Here is a 27,342-nt window from a genome sequence, read left to right as displayed (position 1 = left end):
GAACGTAACTGGCTTTGTTCAAACAGAATTTTTAAAGCGGTCATTGAAAATGTCATTTAAAAAAGTACAATGTTCCCGCACGTCCCCTGCATGTCAGAGGAACCGAGGGAGTCTCAACGTTTGCAAATAGACCAACTTTATTTAAAAGCACCTGTACATTTTACATTTATTTTCATATACAGCATTTGAACAGGGGGGGGGGGGGGGTCAGGAGAAATCCGCCCCTACTTTTTAACTCCGGAAACCACTCCAGTTCCCGAGATATATTTCCGAAGTGCCGGTATTTTCCCCCATCCTCCCTTTTAAAATAGCCACCACATTGCATGTCCCACGGGCCTATAAGAAACCGCAACTACCAGTGAATGTTTTGAATTCCATAAATTGGGCGGGATTGCACTAACGTAACTTGTACCTTATGGGGGGGACGCCTGGAGTATACAGAGGATGAGACACGCACTCAGTCACATAGGTAACTGGGGTGGGGTACTTGGCTGCCGGTGCGCTGGTTCTGGGGAGCTCCTGAAGTCCCAATATGACCCAGTATACAATGAAGAAACAGGCACACGGTCTAAATCATCAAGAAGGCTTAATGTGCCATAAAGACCAACGTTTTGGCAGTATACTGCTGCGGCCGAGTTTATTCGAGCATTTGCCCGTTCTCGGCCGCAGCAGTTACCTGGCGCGCGCCGGAGGGTGCCGGGCGCGCGCCGAAGCAGCGGAGGAGAGGCCCGCCGATCGCGGCTTCCCCCTCTCCTCTCCGGGTCCGCCGGGTCCCCCGGAACCCCCTGCCGCCGTCCCCCACATCGCGGGACACCAGGGCTCCCTCGGGGAGCCCTGGACGCGCGTGCAGGGGGCGCAGGCACCCGATGACGCTTGACCGCGCATCGGAGACGCGCGGCACGCCGAGGGGCTGCCACTTGCAAGCAGGGAAATCTCCCGGCTTGCGGAACTGGCCACACTTCAATAAAGTGTGTCGCCAGTGTAGTACTGCCTTTCTCAAGGTGAAGGCTACCAAACACTAAGGAACAGCATGAATATATACTACCCCCCCAATACTCACCCCTTCCTGCTAATCTGCGCCGTGGCATCATCATTGTATACGGGACGCCTGGAGTGCCAGACCCAGTGACTTTGTAGCTGCGCCCTGGGGGACACTAAGTGTTAATTTCCTCTTACCCGTTTCAATAAATGCGGCCGTTTGTTGCCTTTAAGGCGATGCCATGATCTATGCCAGGGGTGCGCAAACTGGGGGGCCTGCCCCTAGGGGTGTCACATGATTTTCTGGTTGCAGCGCTTACTGGGGCCCCGCGCTCTTCCCCAAAGCATTTAAATGAAATGCCGGGGGACCGCGCAAGGTCTCTGTAATTCGCTTACCTGGTTTCCGGTGACGGGTCTCCATGACAACAAGCCGTCATTTCACATCACGTTGCATTGCCATGGCAACATGACGTAGTGATGTCAGAAACAAGGTAAAAAGAGGGGGGGCGTGAGCAGGCAGGGGGTTGGAGGGGAAAAGTTTGCGCACCCCTGATCTAAGCTGCCCATCGCTCCGTTCTCCCATGATCGATCGGCAAAGATCCTGCTTCCCGGGGCACACAATATGGCCACCAATGCCAAAAGAGGATGTGCTGCAACATCCTAAACGTTTGCAATAAACAACCCAAGGAAGCTTAATATAGTAAAACGGTGTGTGTGTGGGGTGGGGTGTGTGTGTGGATATATATATAGGCATAAAGAGTGGAGAAAAAATGCAGTAAGTATTCTCTAATACACAAATGATTTATTAAAAAAAAAATGAATAGGATTTTTAATAAAAAGCTCCTTTAACACAATCATTTAATTCCTGCGAAAATGCCTTGCAGGCACCTCTAGCAGCGATGGGGTTAACTGTATATCCATCAAAAAACATTTAGAGCTACACGACTACTTGGACTGTCGCCTTGCGTCTCTTTGCTCTTTCCTCCCGCTGTGCGTCAGTTTGTGGAGTCGGGTCTTCGTTGGCCTTTGTAGGGGGTTCACGAGCATCTCATGTGGTGGATCTGGGGCTTCAGAGCCAACATTGTCACACTCCTTGGTCTTGCCGGTGGGGAAGGGGTTACTTCTCGTCCTGGGGTAAAGTTCCTCGTCAGTCTCTGTTCCTCCCCGTTTTCCCCGTCTGTCTCCGGCGCTGGGCCTTGCTTGTGCGTCCCGTGCTCTTCCCCCGTGGCTGCCTCTTGTTGCCATCTTGCGGCTTCCCACGCGGCGGCGGCTTCTTCTTGCCATCTTGCGTCCGTGCCGGGCGCTTAGTGGATTTGCTCTGGCTGCGCGAGTGGAGCGACGCGTTGAGAGAGCAGATCCTGCGGAGAGAGGGGATATAGAATAAAACACATAGAATCACTGTGTGCGTGGGCTCACACACCGGAATCAAAATCGCTCAACAATATCATCTCCAGCCCTGGTCTGCCCACTGCTGGATCAAGTCTCCCCAATGATTTCAAACCCATTAATTCTTTTTCCTGTCTCTTCGGGTAATACCCACCATACTACTTAATTATTTTCGCATTTAGGGTCCAACTTTCACATCCAAACGTGAGCACGGGTAGAATACACTGATGGAACACTCCGAGACACAATGGAAGTGTATCGTTGGACAAAGATGGAGCTCAACTGGATTCCAAGAGAAATTAAAAGACCAAGATGACGACCAAAAGTAACATGGGAGGATGAAAATCAGAAACCAATGTGAGGAAGAGAGGCTGCAACCGCAATATCTGGAAGATCATTGGGGAGGCTTCATCCAGCAGTGGGGTGACAAGGCTTAATTTTATGATATAGATATAGCTCTTGTCGATCCAGTGCTGGATGAAGACATCCCCAATAAAAAAAATTCCAGGTGTGCGAGCACATTAAAAAAAAAAAAAAAAAAAAAAAGGAACACAAGCTTTGTACGGTAGTAAATAACTAAAACACAGAGTTAAAACATTTGTAAAAATTTCAATAAAACCGATGGAGATAAATGGAGATAAGAATTCCAGCATGTATAATATTAAATTACCGATCTTATTGCAATCCTGATGACAATATTGCCATATTAACCCAACTCTAATAAACAATGCATTATTTCTCCTCGAGAAGCAGCAGATGCAGTTTCCCACATACTCAATGTCAGAGTTTACAGACAGGCCGGCCTTCTAATCCCAAATCCGACCCCTCTCTTACCAGAGACCCCATATATATGTACCACATACCGTTTGGACAGGAGAGGGTCCCCGGACTTTTTGGGTAACGATGCAGAAGATTTGGCCTGCAGCCCGTCCTCTCCCCCCTCTTTTTCCTCCTGTCCGAGAAGAGATGGACATGTTACCTACACCGGCATGCTGCGTGTCACCTTTATATGCCCCCCCCCTCTCACCCTCAAGATCATATAATGGGCGAAAAAACAAGTCATCCTAATCCTAAAAGATCCCACCAGCAGGTCAACAACCAGAAATCCCATTATAACCTTTAGTCCGAGACTGTGGACAGGAGTGGCCAACTCCAATCCTCAAGGGTCACCAACAGGTCAGGTTTTCAGGATATCCGTGCTTCAGCACAACTGGCTCAGTCAACTGCTCAGTCGTTGAATGAGCCAGTTGTGCTGAAACAGGGATATCCTAAAAACCTGGCCTGTTTGTGGCCCTTGAGGACTGGAGTTGGCCACTCCTGCACAAGGTTAACCCTATTATCACCCTGCTAATGTGTCACTCCCAAATTGGACCAAAAGTAGGGATACGTTATGTAGGCTAAATGTAGAGACTTGGCACCATTTGGATACAAATCAGACATGTTTAAGTATTTTAAAATACATTTTGAACCGTGGGGTTTTACAGTCTGTACCAAATATTGTGTGTGATAAGACTGTTTGAAAGCTGCTGTGTATTGAATGAGATCTGTCCAATCAAGCCATTCCCCTTCCGTGTTCTATTTGGCGAATGTTGGCAGCGTTATTAGAAAATAGAAACAAACTCATTTAAGAAATTCAAAAATATAACCAAAAGATACATTCTTAAAGCTGCAGACCACGCAATATCCTACATGTGTACTTTAAAATAAATAAATAAAATATTAGGTTCTGTACTATTAGAAAATACTTGTAGCATTGTTTTTACAGCAAGAGGCTGCCCATACGGCACTTATATAATTTTATGTATTTAATTTTTTAAATACATGCCGCCTTTGAATTGTTTATTGAAAACATTACCTAACCCGCTGATCGATCAGCAAAGATCCTGTTCCCAGGGTTCACTAAATGGCTGCCTTTCAGTTTTAATCAAACCTTCAGTCAGTAACTACAACGTATTCTTATATTACTAAGGTAACATTTATTGTTACAGTTTGCAGCTGAAACTGCAGGGATCATTCGCAACAAATGATCACAAATAGGAAAGTGTTGCAATGATCTTGCACTGCTGGGGATGAGGACTAAAGCCAGCGATAGAAACAAAAGGATGCTCAGTATACTAAACCTCACTACAAATAACATTAAGAGTTGAAAAAAACAAAAAAAAAATATATACAGTAAATATCACTGCATACTACAGACCTGATTAATACATGTAGGTTATTGCTTGGATTGCTTCTTTAAGAGGAACACAAATCTACATAACGTTACTCTATCCCACTATATAGCAGGGGTGCGCAACGTTTTCTCCCGGTGTCATTTGACACCAGGTTACCATGGCGATGTGTCGTTGAAGACCAGTTAGAGGTACAGAGGAAGTTACAGAAGCCTTGCGCAGTCCCCCAGCATTTAATTTAAATGCCTTGGGGAGAGCGTGGGACGTCTGTAACAGCCACGCCCCCCAGGAAATCTCACGTTCCCCTGCTATACAGGACTGCCGCTTTATAGGTCAGCATGTTATGGTACTAAGGATGACCACGGATTTTTATTTTTTCACACAATTACAATTCTACTTATTAGAAATAAAAAGGATTAAATTGCAGAAACATCACACCCTTAAAGCACAATTATTACGCAGGACATTAAATGACATGGCCCCCCTCTCCCCCCTGCATATTTCCCATGTCCAGCTCAGACACCTTGAGAAAGTCCTGCGGGACGAAACGCGTTGGTGCATTGTCCTACCCCATTGCCAAGCTGATTAAATAAAGTACTATTTTTTTTTATATCTCATTTGGAGTTGCCCATATTCATTTTTTGCACCTTGGATGCGGATGGCTGTTCTCCTTCCTTCTACATACCAGCTCAGTACCGCTATTTTAAAGCCCTTCCTATTCCTGGGTGCGGATCCACCAATATCCCAAACCCTCCGTCGTACCTCTTCTCTGTCTGGACCCAGCAGACACACGCCGGACAGGTCCAGGTCGCTGACTGTGGTCACTGTGACTGTGTGGTTGGGATGATCGTACTGAACAGACTCCGTTTTGGAGGTGACCAATCGTTCCAGCTCATCCGCTTCCTCTGCGGGAGAAGCAAAAATGTGTTTCTATAGGCGTGCCTCCTCTCTTCCCCCCCTCCAAAAAATGAACTCCATTTGACCGCCTTTCCAGTGGATTACAGAACTGTTATTTTAATTTCCTGACTTTTTCATTTCGATTTATAGAAAGCCCAAAGCCTGCAGTAGTGTCCACATGGCAACTCCCCATACGAAGCACGCTGCTGCGAAATGCGTTGGTCACGTGAGGCTGTTCCAGCACGGACACCCATAGGCTGGGGCAGAGACCAGTAAGTGGTAGCGGAGGATCCGCACTACCAAGTGAAGGTGCAGTCCGGACAGATATTAGCGTCTTCTTGGCTTCCCGCCATTCCAACTTCATGGTCAGTGACTACCCCCCCTTCTCGGTGGTACATTTTGTATCTTTTATTTTCTTGCCCATGCTGCGTTCCTCCACTCGTTCCTCTGAACGCCTCTGGAGGAAATCTCATACTCTCGCAGACTTCCTTCACTACAAATTTATGCTATCCTGTTTCAACTCTGCCCTCTCGCAAGCTAAACAAGCCTACTTTTCTTCACTAATCGACACGCACAAGTCTAACCCACGCCGACTGTTCTCTGTCTTTGATACTCTACTCAAACCACCCTCAGCTGCCTCTCCTTCCTCCATCTCCACTCAGGACTTTGCTGACTATTTTAAGGAAAAGGTGGAATCCATACGTTAGAACATCCCCTCTGTTTCTTCCTCCCATCCTACACCTCTTCCTAACTCTCCTCCTGCCTTCCTTGACTCTTTTTCCACTGTCTCAGAGGAGGATGTGTCGCTGTTGATCACCTCTTCTCCCCTTACCACTTGCCCTCTTGACCTCATTCCCTCCCATCTCCTAAAACCTCTTGCTCCTACTATAATCCCTACGCTCACACACATTTTTAACTCCTCCCTCTGCTCTGGGACCTTTCCATCCTCCTTCAAACATGCAACAGTCATACCATTACTCAAAAACAGCTAGCTTGACCCTACCTGTCTTTCTAACTATCGACCTGTCTCCCTCCTGCCTTTTGCCTCTAAACTCCTTGAACATCTTGTATTCTCTCGCTTGCTCCATTTCCTCAACACCTATTCTCTCCTAGACCCACTACAATCTGGCTTCCGCACTGCTCACTCCACGGAAACAGCCCTCACTAAAATAACCGACGACCTCCATGCTGCCAAAGACAGAGGTCATTTCACTCTGCTCATATTACTTGACCTCTCTGCAGTATTTGACACCGTGGACCACCCTCTTCTCCTTCACATTCTCCATACTCTTGGTATTCGGAACAAAGCTCTGTCCTGGATCTCATCCTACCTCTCCCATCGTACTTTCAGTGTCTCTTCTGCCAACACCTCCTCCTCTATTGATCTCTCTGTTCGGGTACCCCAGGGCTCTGTCCTGTGACCTCTTCTCTTTTCTCTGTATATATTCTCTCTAGATGACCTAATAACATCCTTTGGGTTTAATTATCACCTCTATGCGGACGACACACAAATATACTTTTCAACACCTGACCTTACACCTGCTGTACAAACCAAAGTTTCTGAATGTCTCTCTGCTATATCATCCTGGATGGCCCTCCGCCGCCTTAAACTCAACATGGCTAAAACAGAGCTCCTCATACTTCCTCCCAAACCTGGCCCTACTACCTCCTTCCACATTACTGTTGGAACTACGATCATTCACCCAGTAGCCCAAGCACGCTGCCTAGGGGTCACACTTGACTACACTCTCACATTCACCCCTCACATTCAAAACATTTCTAAAACCTGTCGCTTTTTCCTCCGCAATATAACAAAGATACGCCCTTTCGGAGGCGCATGCGCGAAGGACACGGAGATGGCAGCTTAAGTTTCTAGCTCCGTGCCGCGCATAATAGAAATACTTTTAAAACACCCCAAAAAATAAAGTATCGCAAACCAATCATAGCAGGCATCCCCTCTGAATACCCCAGGATGGCCCCGAAAAAACCAAGCACCCAGAAAAAGCTGAAATCGGCGGATGTTCGGGCTTATTTTGGCGGAGCTGGCACAAGCGGGGGCCTGGAAGAAATGGCGCCATCTTCAAACCCGGACACAGACACGGAGTTAGGTGAGGAAGAGGGCCCCAGCAACCAAGCTTTGCTGCCTGTTAGGAGATGTGACTTTGAGAGGCTATACAACGACCTCAAGTCACTCCTGCAGGCGGAAATTAAAGAAGTTAAGCGAGATGTGGTGAAGTTAGGCACGAGAACGGACGACTTGGAGAGAAAGGTGGACCAAACAATAAAGGTTGTCAAAAAAACTGATAAAAAAACGGGGGACCTGCAGAGGCAAATAGACGAGTTGCGGGAGCGTCAGGAAGACGCAGAGAACCGGGACAGGCGGAACAACCTGCGGATCCGGGGGGTCTCAGAGGAGGTGGGAGACTGCAACGAATATATCACCAGATGGATGGAGACCCTCCTCCCCGACCTTAACAGGGACGCCCTGGCCCTAGATAGATGCCATAGGGCCCTCCGGGTGCGCCCGGTACAAAACGAACAACCGCGGGACATTATTATAAGGCTGCACTTTTTCACCACGAAAGAGGCCATACTGCGGCAAACTCGGCCCCTGGCATCAGTGGACTTTGAGGGCAACAAGATGCTAGTGTTCCAAGACCTGTCTCCTGCCACACTACTCAGGCGCCGCAACTTGTTCCCTTTCACAAAGGTCCTCCGCGACCAAAACGTGCGGTACAGATGGACCTTCCCGTTCGAGTTACAAGTGACAAGGAACGGGAGGTCATTCAACATGAAAGACCCCACGGAGGGCCCGGAGTTCCTGGCGAAGCTGGGTCTAAGGGATGCCCCGGCGCAGGCTGTGGATGAGGCAGCGGCGCTAGAGCCAGAATGGAGTGGAGGGAATGGCTCACCAAAAGCGAAGGGGAAAAAGCGCTGAGAAGCAGCGGTGGTAGCCCCACAAAGGCGCACGGTTGCACTCATTAAAAGTTTTACAGTTGTTGCCAAAGTTACAATGTCCGGTAGTTATCCCCCGAGACTGCCCGCCTAAGTGGATATAAAGCCCGCCAAATAAGAGTCTACGTTGACCCAGTCCTGCAACAGAGACTGAATTGCCCGCCACAGGATCCTCGGAGAGACAAGTGCCAGCGATGGGTCTAAGGACAGTCACATCTATAAAGACCAATGCCGAATAAAAGCCATGCGCTGGGAGAAGGAAAAATACATAATCTCTGCAAAATAAATCGTTTTGAGCTTACCTGCAAGTGGCGGAAGATGACGGCGGAGCTGGAGCGTGGTGAGTGCCAGCGTGGGGCGCAGATTGCGGAAGGACTCCAACGGCGGGAAGAGAGCACGCACCACCTCCTCCTCGTGGCAGGGCATCTTCCAAGATGGCGGCCGGAAACAGGAAACCGGATATTTGCCCCAGCCAGAACTGCGAAGACCGACGCCATCTTGGATGAGGCAGCAGCGGAGCCAGATGACGTCATCACCTGGTGAATGTACGCGCCGGAGCTGCCTCAAGAACCAGGGACGCTGCACCGGATGGCCACACGGAGCTAGTCGCCGCACATTAGGAACAGGGGGGATAGCAAGGCGAGGAAAGTGAGATAGCAAGAGGAAGGGGGGACAGAGCAGAAAAGCAGGGGGAAGTAGTGAAAGAGGAGGGAGGGAGACAAATGGAGTGGCGAACGGAAGTAGGTTAGAGGGAAGGAAAGCGAGATGAGGAGGATGTGACACGGATGGGAGAAGTAAGTTACGGATTAAGAGGGGAAAGGAAGGTAAGCAAGTAGGGAGAGAGAAAGGGGTAAGGGAGCAGTGGAATGGAGATGGAGAGGTGGGGAGAGTAGGGAGTAGGACGCGGAAGGTATAAGGAAGTTCGAGGTTGGCAGGGGGAAGTGAGAGAGAAACAATCGACGATCTGTCAGAGAGTTTAAAGGTAAAGAGGACTAGGCTCAGAGAAGGGCGAGGCAGAGCTAGATAGGACGAGGCAGAGGGCATCCGCAGGTTGAGAATCTATAGACTAGACTACGGCGGGCAGCCGGACAAGAGAGACTGTAGACACGCCTGGCGAGACATGTAAGGGGGGTAACCCCAGTTACCAATCAGGGTGTAAATTGAGCGCGGACACGGGGTGGGAGCCGGATGGACTACCCCGGAGTCGGCATAAACCTCAACTGGGTCGGGAAGTGGGATGGGCCCCCAGATCCGACTAAAGTCCTTTGGGGAGAGGGGGGGGCGAGGTCTGGGACCCGCTAATGCCCCTGTCCGATAGGCATTGGGATGGGCTGTGGGACAGGGAAGTCCTGGAGCCGATACCATAGTATTATATGTTTGCATGTATTTGTGTTGTGGTCTTTCTGTTGTATCCCCTGATGTGCTTTCCCTCTGTATCACTTTCCACCTCCACGTACCCCTCCCCCCTAGCAAGGCGCAGAAGAAAAGCTGCAAAGGACAGAAGGAGACAGAGCTCGGGAACTCCACGCCTTCCAGAGAACCCAGAATGGCCCAGGACTACTCCGGCGGAATAAGGTCACAAATAAAGTATTATGAATAATGAGGTCCGATGTATCTCTCACAACGTTAAAGGTTTTAACGGTCCGGCGAAGCGCAAGCTAGCCCTCAGAGATTACAAGCGACTTAAAGCCGATCTCTTTCTCCAAGAGACACACTTCTCTAGGGACAGTTACCCAAAATTTTTAGACAAAGAATTTCGTGTAGTACATTTAGCATCCGCTCAAGTGAAAAAAAGAGGGGTAGCGATAGCCATACACAACAGGATAGATTTCACAATCGAGAAAAAGGTGTCAGATAGAGAGGGCAGATTTCTAATTCTGGTGGGAGCAATCCAAGGAAAACCGCTTACGCTAGCATCAGTTTATGCACCCTGTGAAACCTCGGCAGATTTCTTTTCCCTTTTCTTCCGTAAACTACAAAAGGAAGCAAAGGGAAACATGATCATAGCGGGTGATTTCAACAGGACACTGAATCCCAAACTAGACAGATGCACGGCTGCTAGTCTCCCCCCTAAGCTAGATGTGCAGCAGATCACACAGGGGTTAAAAGATTGCCAATTGGTAGATATATGGCGAGAACAGCATCCCCAAAGTAGAGATTATACCTTCTTCTCCCACCCCCACAACCGATACAGCCAGCTAGACTACTTCCTCGTATCCAATAGACTGGTCCCAGTGGTCTCCCACACGGGGATCCACGATATTTCGTGGTCCGACCACGCACCCATTGAGCTGCGGTGCACGCTAAATTTACTAGACAGACCTGGAGCAAACTGGAGGCTAATCGAGCTGTTACTAAAAATCCCAGACATTCAGAGAGAAGTTGGTGAGAGGATCACGGATTTCTTCTCTGAGAACGTGGGGAGTGTCTCGTCCGACACCACTCTATGGGAGGCCCACAAGGCGACTCTCAGAGGCTCCCTCATGTGCCTAGCTGCTAGGCGCCGGAGGGATCAGGAGAAACAGATAAAAGTCCTACAAGACAAACTAGCGACCCTAACAAAGGAACACAAGCTCTCAAGGAATAAAGACACACTAAGTGCACTAGCAGAGACCAAACAGCAGTTGAATATAAGACTGGCTTCCCGGGCAGAAAAGGAGATGAGCTGGTCCAGGCGTAGGTACTTTGAGAAAGCGAACAAGCCGGACACCCTGTTAGCAAATCGACTCCAAAACAAAATCCCTAATTACCATATACAAACTATACGCACACAAGGGGGCGAGCTTCCCAGCTCAAATGCTTCAGGCGTCTATCTCCCTGATCCATAAACCTGGTAAGGACCCGGCAGACTGTAAGAGCTACCGGCCCATCTCGCTGATAAATACGGATGTGAACATTTACTCCAAATTACTAGCTAATAGAGTGGGTATCGTCCTCCCCAGGTTAGTTCATCCAGATCAGGTGGGGTTCATCGGAGGAAGGCAAGCGGCAGACAACACCAGACGGATAATAGATTTGGTGGATTTGGCACAGAAACAGAACATCCCGTCAATGGTACTAAGTCTGGACGCTGAGAAAGCCTTCGATAGAATCGATTGGCCCTACTTGAGGGGGACGCTTGGGGCATTCGGCTTTGAGGGACGCCTCTTGGAGGCCATCATGGCCCTATACGAGGGGCCAACGGCAAGGGTGAGACACCAGGGGTTCCCTTCGGAGCAATTCCCAATTAGGAGCGGCACACGCCAGGGATGCCCGTTGTCCCCCTTGCTGTTCGCCCTATGCGTAGAACCCTTGGCGGCACATATCAGAAACAACCCGGATATTACGGGCATAGCTGTAAAAGGGCAATCACACAAAGTGGCGCTCTAAGCGGATGATGTGATCCTGACATTATCACAACCTCTCACCTCCCTGCCCAATGTCTTCTCAATTCTGGGGTCCTTTAAACAAATTTCTGGGTTCAAAATTAATCAGGCCAAGTCGGAAGCCCTCAATATAAATTTATCTAAACCAGTAGAAAAACTAATTGGACTCAATTTTAATTTTAAATGGCAACCCTCTATGATCAAATATTTAGGGGTATACATCACAAAAGAGTATAAGGCTTTATATAAAGCAAATTATCCCAGGTTGTTTCGGACTCTCCGAGAGGATCTCCGGAGATGGGCGGAGTGCAGTATCTCGTGGATAGGCCGTATTCATAGCGTTAAGATGAATCTCCTGCCACGAGTGCTGTATCTTTTCCAGGCCCTCCCGATCCCCCTGATAAAAGATGATATCCTCTCGCTTCAGTCCTTAATAACAAAGTTTATCTGGAATAAGAAAAGCCCACGAATTAGCAAAGCGATCTTGAGGAGGCCGACCTTGAGAGGAGGGTTGGGGGTGCCATGCTTGTTCGCTTACTACAAGGCAGCCCAGTTGAGCCCGATTGTGCAGTGGCACACAGACCCGAACCTTCGGAGGTGGGTAGCATTAGAAAAAGAATGCTGCACACCAGTAGATATTAAGAACCTAATTTGGTTGCCCAAAAAAAGTCGGGCCGCTATGCGGACTCCTCAGACCATGGTCAGCTCCTTGAAGGTCTGGGACGCGGTTAAGTTCAAGTGCCATCTCACATCCCTGAACTCTCTGACTCCCATTTGGGGGAACCCAAACTTTGCTCCAGGTATGGATATCTCTATTTTCTTAAAATGGATTCAAGCAGGGTATCTCCGCCTAAACGATCTGGAGGGCAGGCAATACATCAAAACATTTGATCATATTAAAGAGGAGAAAAACATACCAAACACTGAATTCTTTAGATACCTCCAGGTCAGGGCCTTCTACAATGAAGCCCCAATTCGGCCCCGGAGAACAAATTTTGAGCAGCTCTGTTCAAGAGATACGGACACAAGGGGACTAACATCTAGAATGTACAGGGAAGTAGTGTGCCCGGAGACGGACGACCAACCCAAACTTACCTATATGAGACAGTGGGAAGCAGACCTAGGTGAGACTTTAGAAGACGAGGACTGGGATAGGATCCTGCAGGCGGCGGCCAAAAGCTCCATCTGTACCACATTAAAGGAGAACGCGTATAAAGTCCTGATGAGGTGGTATTACACGCCCGCTAAATTATCTAAATTTGTAAAAGGCTACTCTCCGCTCTGCCCCAAACAGTGCGGAGAGAGAGCGGACTTATTCCATATGCTGTGGTCTTGTACGAAGGTGAACCCGATTTGGGAGGAAATTAAAGATTGGCTTCAAAGACTGCTAGAAGTGGAGATCCCCTTAGACCCGTGGCTGTTCCTATTGGGCAGACGAGTCGAGGGGCTATCAAACGCCACACATAAATTGATCGCACACCTGGCCACAGCCACCAGGTGCGAGATCGCAGCAGTATGGAAACAACCGGAGATTCCAATTATTCCCAAGATTAGAAATAGAATTTGGTTTGTTTGCCGGATGGAACAGTTGACGAGTTTGGTCAACGACACCGGCTCAAATTTTCTAAAAGTCTGGGATCCCCGGCTGGCACAGACTGACATCCCGGGAATAGATATCACCACAATTCTGCAATGATAAGCGTGAAATGCGTTCTCCGGTAATGAAAGGGATCCACGACAACTTAGCGACAGAGAACCCAGATACTGAGAGGGATTCAGGTCACGATAGGCCCCGAGAGCAGGAGGCAGCCAGAGAGGTAACAGTAGGAGAGAGGGGGTCAATGGTCTCGGAAGAGAAGCCTACACTAAAAGTACACACACGGCGTCCAATTGGAAGATGATAGGTGGTACACCTCTGTAGCCTTACCACCCCCCTCCTCCCCCCCCCTTCCTTCCCAACTAGTTAGTTGGTGTGTCTTGTCCCCCTGTTCGTCTTGTGAGTCTAGTATGTCCAGTTTTTGGTTGATTATATAAAAAGAAAAGAGAAAACTAAATGCGGTAATGTCACTGTGGACAATGGAAGGTGTTACCATGTATGATGTATTTCACCCAATAAAATCAAAGTTATAAAAAAAAAAGATACGCCCTTTCCTCCGTTGCTCGACTGCCAAAACTCTGACTCCGGCCCTCATTCTCTCCCGTCTTGATTACTGTAACCTCCTGCTGTCCGGCCTTCCTGCCTCTCACCTGTCTCCCCTACAATCTATCCTAAATGCTGCTGCCAGAATCCCTCTACTCTTTCCTAGATCTGTCTCAGCATCTCCCCTCATGAAATCCCTCTCCTGGCTTCCGATCAAATCCCGCATCTCACACTCCATTCTTCTCCTCGCTTTTAAAGCTTTACACTCTTCTGCCCCTCCTTACATCTCAGCCCTAATTTCTCATTATGCACCATCCAGACTCTTGCGTTCTTCTCAAGGATGTCTTCTTTCTACCCCTTTTGTATCTAATGCCCTCTCCCGCCTTAAATCTTTTTCACTGACTGCCCCACACCTCTGGAATGTCCTTCCCCTCAGTAGCCGACTAGCACTCTCTCTATCCACCTTTAAGACTCACCTTAAGAAACACTTGCTTAAAGAAGCATATGAATAGCACAGTGGATATTCTGAACACGATACATAAAGCTTGGCCCCCTGCAGACGCACTTACCAGAACTCCCTCCTACTTTCTCTGTACGTTCTCCCTACCTACCAATTAGACTGTAAGCTCCTCGGGGCAGGGACGCCTCTTCCTTAATGTTACTTTTATGTCTGAAGCACTTATTCTCTGTTATCTATATTATCTGTTATTTATTTGATTACCACATGTATTACTACTGTGAAGCGCTATGTACATTAATGGCGCTATATAAATAAAGACATACAATACAATATTGCCATTTGATCAACATGTGTATGGCACATGCAGCAATGTGGTTTTTTTTTTAGTTAGCTTTTGACACACATATTAATGGTCTGTTTCACTAGCTTCATTTGTCACCAAAGGTGACTGTTAAAATAACAAATCTAAAACAAAATATAATTTAATCAGTCAGGTTCAGAGGACCTGCAATAAATATATTTGTACTGAACCCCCGGTGCGCTGTGTGCATATTTTTTTATCGCTTGAGAAAAACCTAAGGGCTCTCTCGTTTAGGAGTTATTGGGGAGTGACTCCATGCACCCAGCAGCACGGGGATCTGTCTTCAACTTACATCACACACCACGGAATCCTTGATTTTCCTTCACAGTGGCAACTCCTGTTTCTTCTCACATGCTCCACTTCCAGCATAAAGCACAGAGCTGTTTCCCTTGCAGACTACAAAGGGCCTCATATCTGTGCAAGGAGTCTTATCCTAATCTTTTCAGACTTTTTGAAGTCTACTGGTGTAACCAAGGCCCAAATCCACTAAGCTCTGATAGATCAGAGCCCATAAGGAGACGCTACTTAAGACAGGAGTGGACGTTATGTTACCTGAGGTTAACGCGTGCCATCAAAGCTATTATATATAAAAAAAAAAAGCGTCCAAACTACATCTTATTAGCACAGAGTTAATGCCACGTTTATAACCCGGTAACGTTGTGTTATCTTCCAGTGAGATATAAAACATGGGGGTACTTTATCCCTGAAAGTACTCACCCAGAGCATCTTCTCTCTCCTTCAGCATCTTCATGTACTCTTTGTGTCTCTGTAGAGGGGAGGGGGAAGGTATTAGGGTGACAGCCTGACAAGGGGGAGGGGGGTTTGTCTGGCATAGGGACAATCCCCACCACACGATAGATTTTACTTCTTGGTCATCTTTGATGTGCTGGCAGGTCGGGAATTTAAAATGGACACAGACAGGAAGCTGCCCTGAAAGGCGTTCCAAGCCCCTCATGGTTGGATAACATTTGTGTATTTCCTGGCATGGAATTGAGTCACTCCTACAAGACCCTCTCATTCAGTCATTTAGACCTGTTCGAAGGGAGGAGGGGAGTGGGAGAGGTGGGTTTTGAAGAGATTACAGAGGATTTATTGTTACTGAGCTTTAATAAAGTAACAATAACAGTTTCCGATGAACAGGCCAACAAGGAGAGACTACAGTATAACAGTGAAGTTCCAGAGCCAAACTAAAATGTGTTTACGGTTTTGTAACATAACTGCTAAATATAACTCATGTTGCCCCATATAACCACTACCTATAACTCCTCCCATTACCCCTCCCTATAAACTCCTATTGCCCCATATAACTCCTATTGCCCCATATAACCCCTTGCTATAACTCTTATTGCCCTATATAACCGCCGCTCCCTATAACTCCTATTACCGCTCCCTATAACTCCTATTACTCCATATAACCTGTCCCTATAACTCCTCCTCTTACCCCATAAAACACCTCCCTATAATTCCTATTACGCCATATAACCGCTTCCTATAACTCCTATTAAAAGAAATAATATGCGCAGTCCCAAAGTTCCCTCTGTATCCGTAAAAAGATGTCTTTACCCCTCTGCTGCTTCCACTCTCCCGTGATCAGCGGGGTCAAACCGGAACATATACACAAAAAGGAAGCGCAAAAGAGAAAAGAACCATCAGTCAATATTCCAAAGCTTTATAAATTGGCTAAAAATAACAAATCACATAAGATACATGAATTAATAAAAAAGATCACATAGGATCTGTAAACCCACACAGTCTATGCACAATGATGAATTCTCAAGTCAAAACCCACAGAACTACAGGTATAGGGTGCAGAAGATTGCATTACTGCTTACATATGAAGGAGAACACCACTAGTGTTAGACCGCTGGGTATCCGCAGCAGACTGGGCTTCCGTCGTCACGTTCGCTCCCCGCTGCGTGATGACATCACCTCTATGCGTTTCGCGTCATATGACGCTTCAGGAGGTATGTCCTACTTGCTCCCATGGTTGCTTTTTATAGCAAGACTGACATTTCCTCAGCCTATGGGAGTACCTTACTAAAAAAAACAACTTTCCAATCAATGCCAGGTGTGGTTGACGACTTGCTAGATCGTCAGAACTGCACACAAATTAACCAAACACATTTGAACGATCCCTAATGATGCCACTACAAACTAGGATTACATACAATCTAAACTGTTACATAAAATGACAAAGATACTACACATATGCAGCTAATAACATAATTCCAGTGTGAATTGTATTACTCCTGCATGGAGAATACCGATTGACCATGTGTAAAGAAAAGATCTTTTTGTTCACAGACGCACCAGATTCAACCTTACCCACCCAGCGTACATCTGCGTTGCTCCAAAAGGAGCACAGCCTTTGGCGCAGCCAAACGGCGTGAGCCGTTTGCTGATGTTAGTTGATGTTAAAGCTGCTCTATTTCTATCTGAAACACATAAGCCCTTTAGCCCCTGTACCCAATTTTCCAACTTTATCTGTCCATGAAATGTCCGTGAATTCCCTGTATAACCCTGTTCTTTTAACGTAACCATGTATTTTTTATAACTCTGTGCCCAGGACATACTTGAAAACGAGAGGTATCTCAATGTATTACTTCCTGGTAAAACATTTTTTATAAATAAATAAAAATCATATCTACAATCTAAAAGCAAATAATTAACCCAGTTACTTGAACAGAAAAAAGGGGGGAATAGAAAAAAGAAGAAAAATTCATAAAAATAAAAAATGAATGATATAAATACCATTAGTAAATACAGGCATACCTCGGTTTAAGGACACTCACTTTAAGTACACTCGCGAGTAAGGACATATCGCCCAATAGGCAAACAGCAGCACACGCATGCGCCTGTCAGCACGTACTGAACAGCAATACCGGCTCCCTACCTGTACCGAAGCTGTGCGCAAGCGGGGAGACTATAGAGCCTAAAGAAAAAAGAAATGGTGATAATAGCGCTAAGAACGAAACAATACTTATTGGTGTACAATAATATAAACACTTGAATACCTTAAAATAATAAGGCAAGGCTGCCAAGAGATGCTGACCCAAAAACAAAGTCAGTCATGATACACAAAAAAACAAAATACAAACCGGCGCCTAAAATTGTCCAAAGATAGTCTATTGGAGATCCAATTGGACCGGGACACACAGATCCACTTCTAGTCTTGTGCTTCCAAAGTTGTGACCACGACCGGATGTGACGTGATATGTGGAATCAAGCAGAAAAATAAATTATAGTGCAAACTGCTACCAAGAGGGACATACAGTACAAACACTAAACAAACAAAAGATGAAACATAGTGCAACCTGCTACTATTGGGGACATACAGTACAAACACTAAACAAACAACAGAGACAGCTACAGGCAAGGCTGACTAAATGGAAGAGCTAATTTTAATGCAACAAATATTGGTAAAATACAGTTGAGAACACAACAGCAGGCAGCTGGTCCGGTTTGTTCTAAAACCAAAATCCTACTCACGACAAGTCAGAAGTAAATGCGCGGTGGATTATGGACATGAGAATGTAGCAGCTTGTCCACCAGTGGCGTCGAGCTGATTTGGAAGCAGCTTCGTCGCCGCAACACCTCCTAGTTCGATCGTCCATCGCTGGGGGGTGTGCTTGGGGGCAGATCCTTCTCTCACTGCTACAAACCGGATGCGCGTGGCACGCAGCCTGCAAGTGTTCGTGACGGAAGCTCAGAGGGTAAAATCCAACACAGTTCGTGTGCATGCGCACTTCATCAGGGAGTGATACGCACGAAACGCGCATTTATGTTTGTTTAGTGTTTGTACTGTATGTCCCTCTTGGTAGCAGTTTGCACTATGATTTATTTTTCTGCTTGATTCCCCATATCACGTCACATCCGGTCGTGGTCACAACTTTGGAAGCACAAGACTAGAAGTGGATCTGTGTGTCCCGGTCCAATTGGATCTCCAATAGACTATCTTTGGACAATTTTAGGCGCCGGTTTGTATTTTTGTTTTTTAGACTATAGAGCCTGTTACACATGTGTTATTTACATCAGTTATGCACGTATATGACGATTGCAGTACAGTACATGCATCGATAAGTGGAAAAAAGGTAGTTCTTCATTTTAAGTACATTTTCGCTTTACATACATTCTCCAGTCCCATTGCGTACGTTAATGCGGGGTATGCCTGTACTACACATATTCACCTAATAACATAATTCCAATGTGAATTGTATTACTCCTGTATGGGGAATACGAGTTGACCATGTATGAAATCATATCTACAATTTAAATGCAAATAATAAACCAGTTAGTTGAACAGAAAAAAAAAGGAGGGGAAAAAAAAAAAAAAAAAAGTAAGATATAAACTCCATTAGTAAATACTCAAAATCAATAAAAGAAAGTTCAGTCCGCGCTCTTGCTTCCTAGTGTTGCAGAAATTAATTCTTCTCCCTCCTCTTGCAGCTCCCATGTCTTGAAGTGTATCCCCTCACTCCAAAAAACGAACTCTGGTGGAAGACCTCGCCGGCGAACAGAATGACCAAGAAAAGAAGCACAGGAGCGCACCAAGGTAAGGAAAATTTGTAAATGTATTAAACAATAAGGCAATAAAATAACTTACATGTAAGTAACAATAAATGAGTATCCAGGTCAACGAAATGTTCAACAGATCTGTTGAACATTTCGTTGACCTGGATACTCATTTATTCTTACTTACATGTAAGTTATTTTATTGCCTTATTGTTTAATACTTACAATTTTTCCTTACCTTGGTGCGCTCCTGTGCTTCTTTTCTTAGTCAAAAATCAATAAAATTGATAAAAATTAGTAAAAAATACATTGATATTTGAAATTAAATATCGGGAAAATGCATGAACCCTATTTGAGGAATAGGGCAAGTTCTATTTGTTCATTAAGCCCACCCGGCGACTTACTCCCCAATATAAAAACCCAATATTGCTCTCTTCGTAGAAGTTTTAAATCACGATCTCCTCTCCTGGGATCCCTTGCAACTACTTCAACCCCCCTAAAACGTAGTCCGTTACTTTTCCCTTGATGATGGGTTAAAAAAAATGCTGAGATAGAGGGAAGAAAATTCATCATCTATCTAGGTTTGAGCATTTTTAATCCCATTGATATGTTCACCAGTTCTAGTTTTAAGGGATCTAATCGTTTTCCCAACATATCTTAAGTTACACGGACAGGTAATTACATATTTCACAAAGGATGTGAGGCAACTGATGAAATCAGTAATCAGATGTTCCTTATTTCTAGCATCGTGTATGTTTTTATCTTTTGACATGAATGCACACATTACACATTTGCCACATATAAAATTCCCTTTGGGTTTCAAAAGAAAATTACCACCAGAATTGGATACCGTGGTACTTTTTTTTTAAGCGCACTGGGTGCCGATACGTTTTTTAGATTTTTGGCTTTTCTAAAAGCTGTTTTGTAGTAAAATGGTTCTGTAACCCGGGGTCCATATGGAGGACACCCCAATGTTTCTGCAATATTTTCCTTATTTTAATTTCTTGATTACAATACCCTGAAACAAACAATGGTGTATCTCCATTAAATTTTCCCTCGCCAAATGGAACATCTTTGGCCTTGGGAATTAAACGTTCCTCTCTAGGATAACCCCTACTTTTTTCGATTGCTGTATCAATCGTAGTAGGATTATATCCCTTATCAATAAACCTCTTAGCTATTATTTGTGATTGTTCGTCAAAATCAGATTTTTTAGAGCAATTTCTACGAACTCTCAATAGCTGGCCATATGGTATATTATTTAACCGTAGGCGCGAGTGGTTGCTTTGAAATATTGACGGATGGTTCTTTTCTCTTTTGCGCTTCCTTTTTGTGTATACAGTACTGTATGTTCCGGTTTGACCCCACTGATCACGGGAGAGTGGGAGCAGCAGAGGGATAAAGACATCTTTTTACGGATACAGAGGGAATTTTGGGACTGCGCATACTATTTCTTTTTGTGGACATTTGGATAATTTCAGTGTTGCAGCAAAACCGACATTCCCTATCCAAGGAGGCTAAGTATTGCATTGGGATACTCCCTTGTACAGCCTTGAGGCAATTAGCCTATTAATCAAGTTGTCCTTACTAACCTTCCAATCAATGCAATAAGTGTTTATGATGTATGGTTTTTTTTTTTTTTTTTTAATGTATTTAATGTTGTTCCTAAATTTGAATATATCACCGTTTTCTCCAGTAGAGGGTTCCGTGTGACCTTATAACCCTCCCCCTTCCTCCCTTTTTTCCACCCAGATTCTCCCTCTATTCTTATTGAGTACTTTTTATGGCTATTTTCATCCTTTAGTGTGAGAGCCATTATATTATGGCTTCTCAATCAGTTTTTGATGCCATCTCCACGAGAAGAGATAAAGCTAGCACCTATTTTAGGGATGATAGTGAGATTGTTGTCTCCCCAATTCCAGATCTTAATGCGTTATGTCACAAATTGGAAAAACTTATGCTAATGGATACAAGATACTGGTGGGATAGATTTGGTTTAGAACAATCCTTAAAAACCAGAAGAATCCCTAGAGGATTAAGGATTCTCAAATTGCCTACCTATGGCTTGGATAAGGAGGAATTTATTAACAAGTGGCATAGTATTTTGGATCAATGTTCCTTTGATATTATACAACTGCTGATAGATGAACGAACTATTGCAATAGAAAATTTTACATTGCAAATAGCAGAATTAAAGGCACAAATAATACAGGAAATGCCGGAAGAACATCTCCTCCCATATGGTAAAGGAGTTGAAGAAGAGAATTGAGGGATATGAGATTAGTCAAATCAATCTCAAAAAGAAAAAAGTTCAATAGGGACAAATTGGACTATGAGGGCAATCATCAGTATGATTGGGCTAAAAATCAGGATGTAGGTGGTAATGATTCCAATGGCAATAATGATGAATCACATGTGCCTGTTCGCTCCAATCCTAATTACAATGGCCCATTTTTTTTCACGATAGGATGGAGCAATCAACTCACTCTAATAATAATGGTTTCACTCAATACCATAAAAACCACAAAAGGAATAAAAACAGTAAGAAAAATCAGGTCCCAAACCATTTGAGACATCCATCTGGCAATAGATATAATGGCTATGGGAAAAGATTTTTCAGAAATGGTCTAAATACCAAATATTTCAAATCAGATATGTACCCAGAGAGAGAATAGTAACCAAATACCTCTTATTAACTCTTTTCAGACATTAAGTGATAATGTGCCAAATGAACCTGAACCCTGTAATCCCCCAATTCCTTCTAGTTCTTTGCATAAGGAGAATGATTTTCACAGGGGAATGGGAGCAATACCCAAGAAAAAAACCTCAGGCCCCCCAAATATGCCAGGGACCAGATCCACTACCTTGGTTGAGAGAGAGAAACAGAGCACCTACAGGGGGTGCAGAGGTAGAGGTTCTCGGACGAGAAACAAAACACTCCCAGAAAATGAATACACGATAGAAAATGTAAGAGTTTGGGATTTATAATCTGTCACATCATACATTGTCTAAAACACAGGTTTGTGTCCTTACCAAGGGCCATCGAATCCTATTACGATCGAGAAAAGTGAAACCCAAAGGGAATTTTATATGTGGCAAATGTGTACTGTGTGCATACATGTCAAAAGATAAAAACATACATGATGCTAGAAATAAGGAACATCTGATTACGGATTTCATCAGTTGCCTCACATCCTTTGTGGAATATGTAATTACCTGTCCGTGTAACTTAAGATATGTTGGGAAAACGATTAGATCCCTTAAAACTAGAATTGGTGAACATATCAATGGGATTAAAAATGCTCAAACTAATCTAGATAGATGATGAATTTTCTTCCCTCTATCTCAGCATTTTTTTAACCCATCACCAAGCGAAAAGTAACGGACTACGTTTTAGGGGGGTTGAAGTAGTTGCAAGGGATCCCAGGAGAGGAAATCGTGAGTTAGAACTCCTACAAAGAGCAATATCGTAAGTCCTCGTTTTATGACACTTCGTTTTACGACAAATGGCTTATCCGACGCTGTCCAATGCATCCCTATGGCCGGTTTTACGACGCAAAAATGGCTTATCCGACGCCCTTACGACGCTTTGCAAAGTTGCAACATTATGTCAATCAGAAAGCTACAGTCAGGGAAATCATCCAGATCAGTCTGTGTGAAGGTTTTGTGATGTATTTATGCCTTTAAAACATGTCTAACAGTTTTATTATACAGTTCTGGATTCAATTAATAGAATTTTTACATCATAATGTATGTGTGTGCAGCATAATCTTATTGCTTGAGTAAAATATTTTGTGTATTTTAGCATTAAAAATGCCTTCAGGAACGGAACGTTTGATTTAAACAGTGTTCCTATGGGAAAATGTGATTCGCTTTACAACGCTTCGCTATCCGACGCCATTTTGAGTAACGCATTGTGTCGGATAACCGAGGACTGCCTGTACTGGATTTTTATATTGGGGAGTAAGTCGCCGGGTGGGCTTTATGAACTAATAGAACTTGCCCCATTCCTCAAATAGGGTTCATGCATTTTCCCGATATTTCATTTCAAATATCATCCATGTAATTTTTACTAATTTTTATCAATTTTATTGATTTTGAGTATTTACTAATTAAGTTTATATCTTACTTTTTTTCTTCCCCCCCCCCCCTCCTTTTTTTCTGTTCAACTAACTGGTTTATTATTTGCATACAGATTGTAGATATGATTTTATACATGTCAATCAGTATTCTCCATACAGGAGTAATACAATTCACATTGGAATTATGTTATGTTGTTATTAGATGTACATGTGTAGTATTTACTAATGGTATTTATATCATACATTTTTTTCATTTTTATGAATTTTTCTTTTTTTTTCTATTCCCCCCTTTTTTCTGTTCAACTAACTGGGTTAATTATTTGCTTTTCGATTGTAGATATGATTTTACACATGGTCAATCAGTATTCTCCATGCAGGAGTAATACAATTCACACTGGAATTATGTTGTTATTAGATGCATATGTGTAGTATCTTTGTCATTTTATGTAACAGTTTAGATTGTATGTAATCCCAGTTTGTAATAGTGGCATCATTAGGGATCGTTCAAATGTGTTTGGTTAATTTGTGTGCAGTTCTGACGATCTAGCAAGTCGTCAACCACACCTGGCATTGATTGGAAAGGTTTTTTTTTTTTAGTAAGGTACTCCCATAGGCTGAGGAAATGTCAGTCTTGCTATAAAAAGCAACCATGGGAGCAAGTAGGACATACCTCCTGAAGCGTCATATGACGCAAAACGCATAGGTGACGTCATCACGCAGCGGGGAGCGAACGTGACGACGGAAGCCCAGCCTGCTGCGGATACCCAGCGGTCTAACACTAGTGGTGTTCTCCTTCATATGTAAGCAGTAATACAATCTTCTGCACCCTATACCTACTTAGTTGTAGTTCTGTGGGTTTTGACTTGAGAATTCATCATGGTGCATAGACTGTGTGGGTTTACAGATCCTATGTGATAATTTTTTATTAATTCATGTATTTTATATGATTTTTATTTTGAGTCAATTTATAAAGCTTTGGAATATTGACTGATGGTTCTTTTCTCTTTTACGCTTCCTTTTTGTGTATTAACTCCTCCTATTACTTCATATAACTGCTCCCTATAGCTCCTCCTATTGCCCCATATAACCGCCACTCCCTATAACTCCTCCTATTACTCCATATAACTCCTATTACCCCATATAACCACTCATTATACCTCCTCCTCTTGCCCATTACCTCCTCTCTCATCTTCTTCTGCTCCAGTTTGATCTTCTGTTTGATCTCCTCCACGGCCGCCTTCCTCCTCTGCACTTTGCGCTTGTGGAACCCAGTTAGATATTCGCTGCAGGTAGAAAGACGACAGGTGACATTTGCGGGTTCCAACTGGCTTTTGTCATGGAGCTGACAGCTGCTAGACGTGTGACCCTTGTCCCTGGGAAAGGTCTCTGTGTGTTGTATGAGTTTTAAACATAAAAAACCCTATACTGCTTTCTCACTTCCCAGTGAATTCTGGGACTTGTATGTCTTTATTTAAGTAGCGCCAAAAGTGTACTCAGCGCTTCACAAAGAATACAGTACAGGGAATTAAAATAATACAATAAGTGCAGCAAACTCAGACACTAGGAAAGGAAATCCCTGCACCGAATAGCTTACAATCCAAGAGTATTCCACTCATTCCCAAAGTGCATGAGGGGACTTGTAGTGTGTCTGTAATCCCTGCTACCCATTTGCATGCTGGGATTCATAGTTATGTAATCCTCAACACCTTCAGTGCCGGAGGGTCCTGCTACCTCCGTTGCCACGGACTGTCCGGCACTAGCGATCACATGGTCGCTCCCCCGAGCCCTGATACAATTGCTTCTTCCTTGCATTACCGTGGTCTCCTAGAAAACTAGTGGACAGCGGCCCCCATAAGGGGGCCCCACAGGGTGCCATGGACACTATCTACAGGGCACCTATTTTATGTTGGTCCACTAAAAAGGTATCGCAACCTGCATCCTCTTCTTGTGCCACCATTGTGTATCCATTACTGTTGCCCAGGGGCATCCTGGGACTTGCTGTCCGCCCCTCCCAGTCACTTACCGTCTCTTCTCCTCATCAAACAGTAGCTCTCGCCGGCTCCCAGGGCCATTGTTCTGCTTCCTCTTTCCCATGGTCACTCTGCTGCCTGCACTATATCACGTGGTTAATATCCGGAGTGCGATGGCACATTCCCTAGGAATAAGTTACCTGTCAAAAAAATAAAAGAAGCATAATTCTGAGATGGAGAAAGGAAACAGCAAACAGAGCAGATTAACACTTTTGCGGTGACAGTGAATATATATATATCCATTTGATATATACAGTATAGATAGATAGATATCTATTTAAGAAGGCAAACTGGAACAAGTGTCCAAGGTCGGTGCTTAGTGAGCAGAGGATACATATGTAACAATAAAGTCCTGAACAATATATATATTGTTAGACACAGGCAGGGGCACAGAGACACCCCACACACACACACGCCGGCAGGGGCACTGAGACACACACACCGGCAGGGGCACGGAGACACACACACGCCGGCAGGGGCACAGAGACACACACACACACACGCCAGCAGGGGCACAGAGACACACACACACGCCAGCAGGGGCACAGAGACACACACACACGCCGGCAGGGGCACAGAGGCGCACACACACACACGCCGGCAGGGGCACAGAGACGCACACACACGCCGGCAGGGGCACAGAGGCACACACACACGCCGGCAGGGGCACAGAGGCACACACACACGCCAGCAGGGGCACAGAGGCACACACACACACAAGCCGCACACACACACGCCGGCAGGGGCACAGAGGCACACACACACGCCGGCGGGGGCACAGAGACACACACACACGCCGGCGGGGGCACAGAGACACACACACACACCGGCGGGGGCACAGAGACACACACACGCCGGCGGGGGCACAGAGACACACACACACACGCCGGCGGGGGCACAGACAGACACACACACGCCGGCGGGGGCACAGAGACACACACACGCCGGCGGGGGCAGAGACACACACGCCGGCGGGGGCACAGAGGCACACACGTCTGCGGGGGCACAGAGACACACACACGCCGGCGGGGGCACAGAGACACACACACACGCCGGCGGGGGCACAGAGACACACACACGCCGGCGGGGGCACAGAGACACACACAGCCTGGCGGGGGCACAGAGACACACACAGCCTGGCGGGGGCACAGAGACACACACACAGCCTGGCGGGGGCACAGAGACACACACACAGCCTGGCGGGGGCACAGAGACACACACATTCTGACAGTGGCATATATGGGGGAGGCAGGATATCGTAAAAAAAACTTTTGAAGAGGAGAACTAAAAGCCTCACTCACATTCAGCGCTGCAGGACCACGTGCTCTGATTTGATTCGACACCGTGTGCTGCTTTTCCTGGTTCCTTTCTTGTGATGTCATCAGGAGGCGCCAGGTGGTGTATAAATGTCGTGCATGTATTGTTATAATAATATTGACTTATACAGGCCCTCTTGCAGCCATCTTGGTACTCCCAAATAAGCACACGCCATCTTGGTCTCCCGAGCTCTGCAACTGTGTCTCATACACTTTGATAGATTCATTCCATCAGATCTTTTTCATTAAACAATACAAAGTTGAAGTGGTTTAGAAACCCCAAATCTCACTGATTACTTTCCATGAAGGTTGACCTCCCTGAGAGAGGGGATACTTGATTGGGGGCAGGGTTGGAAAGTGATACTATTATCATGGGATATCTTATTTCTATTAAATGTATAATAAAGATATTTATCCTGATAAACATCTGAGAGGAAAAATGACACCATCAACTGTTTTTTAAGTCCCTGCAATAACCTTAACAACCTTTAGTGTTCTGATAAAGCCTCATTTGCATGTCATTGTCATTATTAATTTAATTAACATGAAAATAGAGGGGTGACTATCTAGACAAAGTTATTTATTTATTTATAAAATATTTTACCAGGAAGTAATACATTGAGAGTTACCTCTCGTTTTCAAGTATGTCCTGTGCACAGAGTTACCACTGGGGTCAGATTCCCTCTAGC

The 27,342-nt window shown here is 45.3% G+C and overlaps 1 protein-coding gene across 1 annotated transcript; it reads right to left on the bottom strand.

Annotated features, from left to right (window-relative positions):
* Positions 1 to 119: 119 nt before the first annotated feature.
* NOL12 (nucleolar protein 12) lies at positions 120 to 26,923 on the bottom strand. Its single transcript, XM_075573668.1, has 7 exons — positions 26,639 to 26,923; positions 25,331 to 25,477; positions 24,485 to 24,590; positions 15,431 to 15,479; positions 5,298 to 5,440; positions 3,228 to 3,316; positions 120 to 2,336 (listed from the first exon to the last, which is right to left on the bottom strand). Exons 2-7 carry the CDS (start codon positions 25,399 to 25,401, stop codon positions 2,126 to 2,128), a joined length of 669 nt encoding a protein of 222 aa, XP_075429783.1. The 5' UTR covers positions 25,402 to 25,477; positions 26,639 to 26,923; the 3' UTR covers positions 120 to 2,125.
* Between the last annotated feature and the right edge of the window lie 419 nt (positions 26,924 to 27,342).

This window comes from Ascaphus truei, chromosome 17 (genome assembly GCF_040206685.1).
Source record: "Ascaphus truei isolate aAscTru1 chromosome 17, aAscTru1.hap1, whole genome shotgun sequence".
NCBI classification, from domain to species: Eukaryota; Metazoa; Chordata; class Amphibia; order Anura; family Ascaphidae; genus Ascaphus; species Ascaphus truei.
This window is presented reverse-complemented; position numbering and strand designations above follow the sequence as displayed.

Coding starts and splice junctions, on each gene's coding strand:
- NOL12 (XM_075573668.1), bottom strand. CDS start 25,401: ATGGGAAAGAGGAAGCAGAACAATGGCCCTGGGAGCCGGCGAGAGCTA. Junction 15,480..24,484: donor AGAAGAAGATGAGAGAGGAG/GTAATGGGCAAG, acceptor TCCCCTCTACAG/AGACACAAAGAGTACATGAA. Junction 5,441..15,430: donor GGAGAGAGAAGATGCTCTGG/GTGAGTACTTTC, acceptor CTTCTCCCGCAG/AGGAAGCGGATGAGCTGGAA.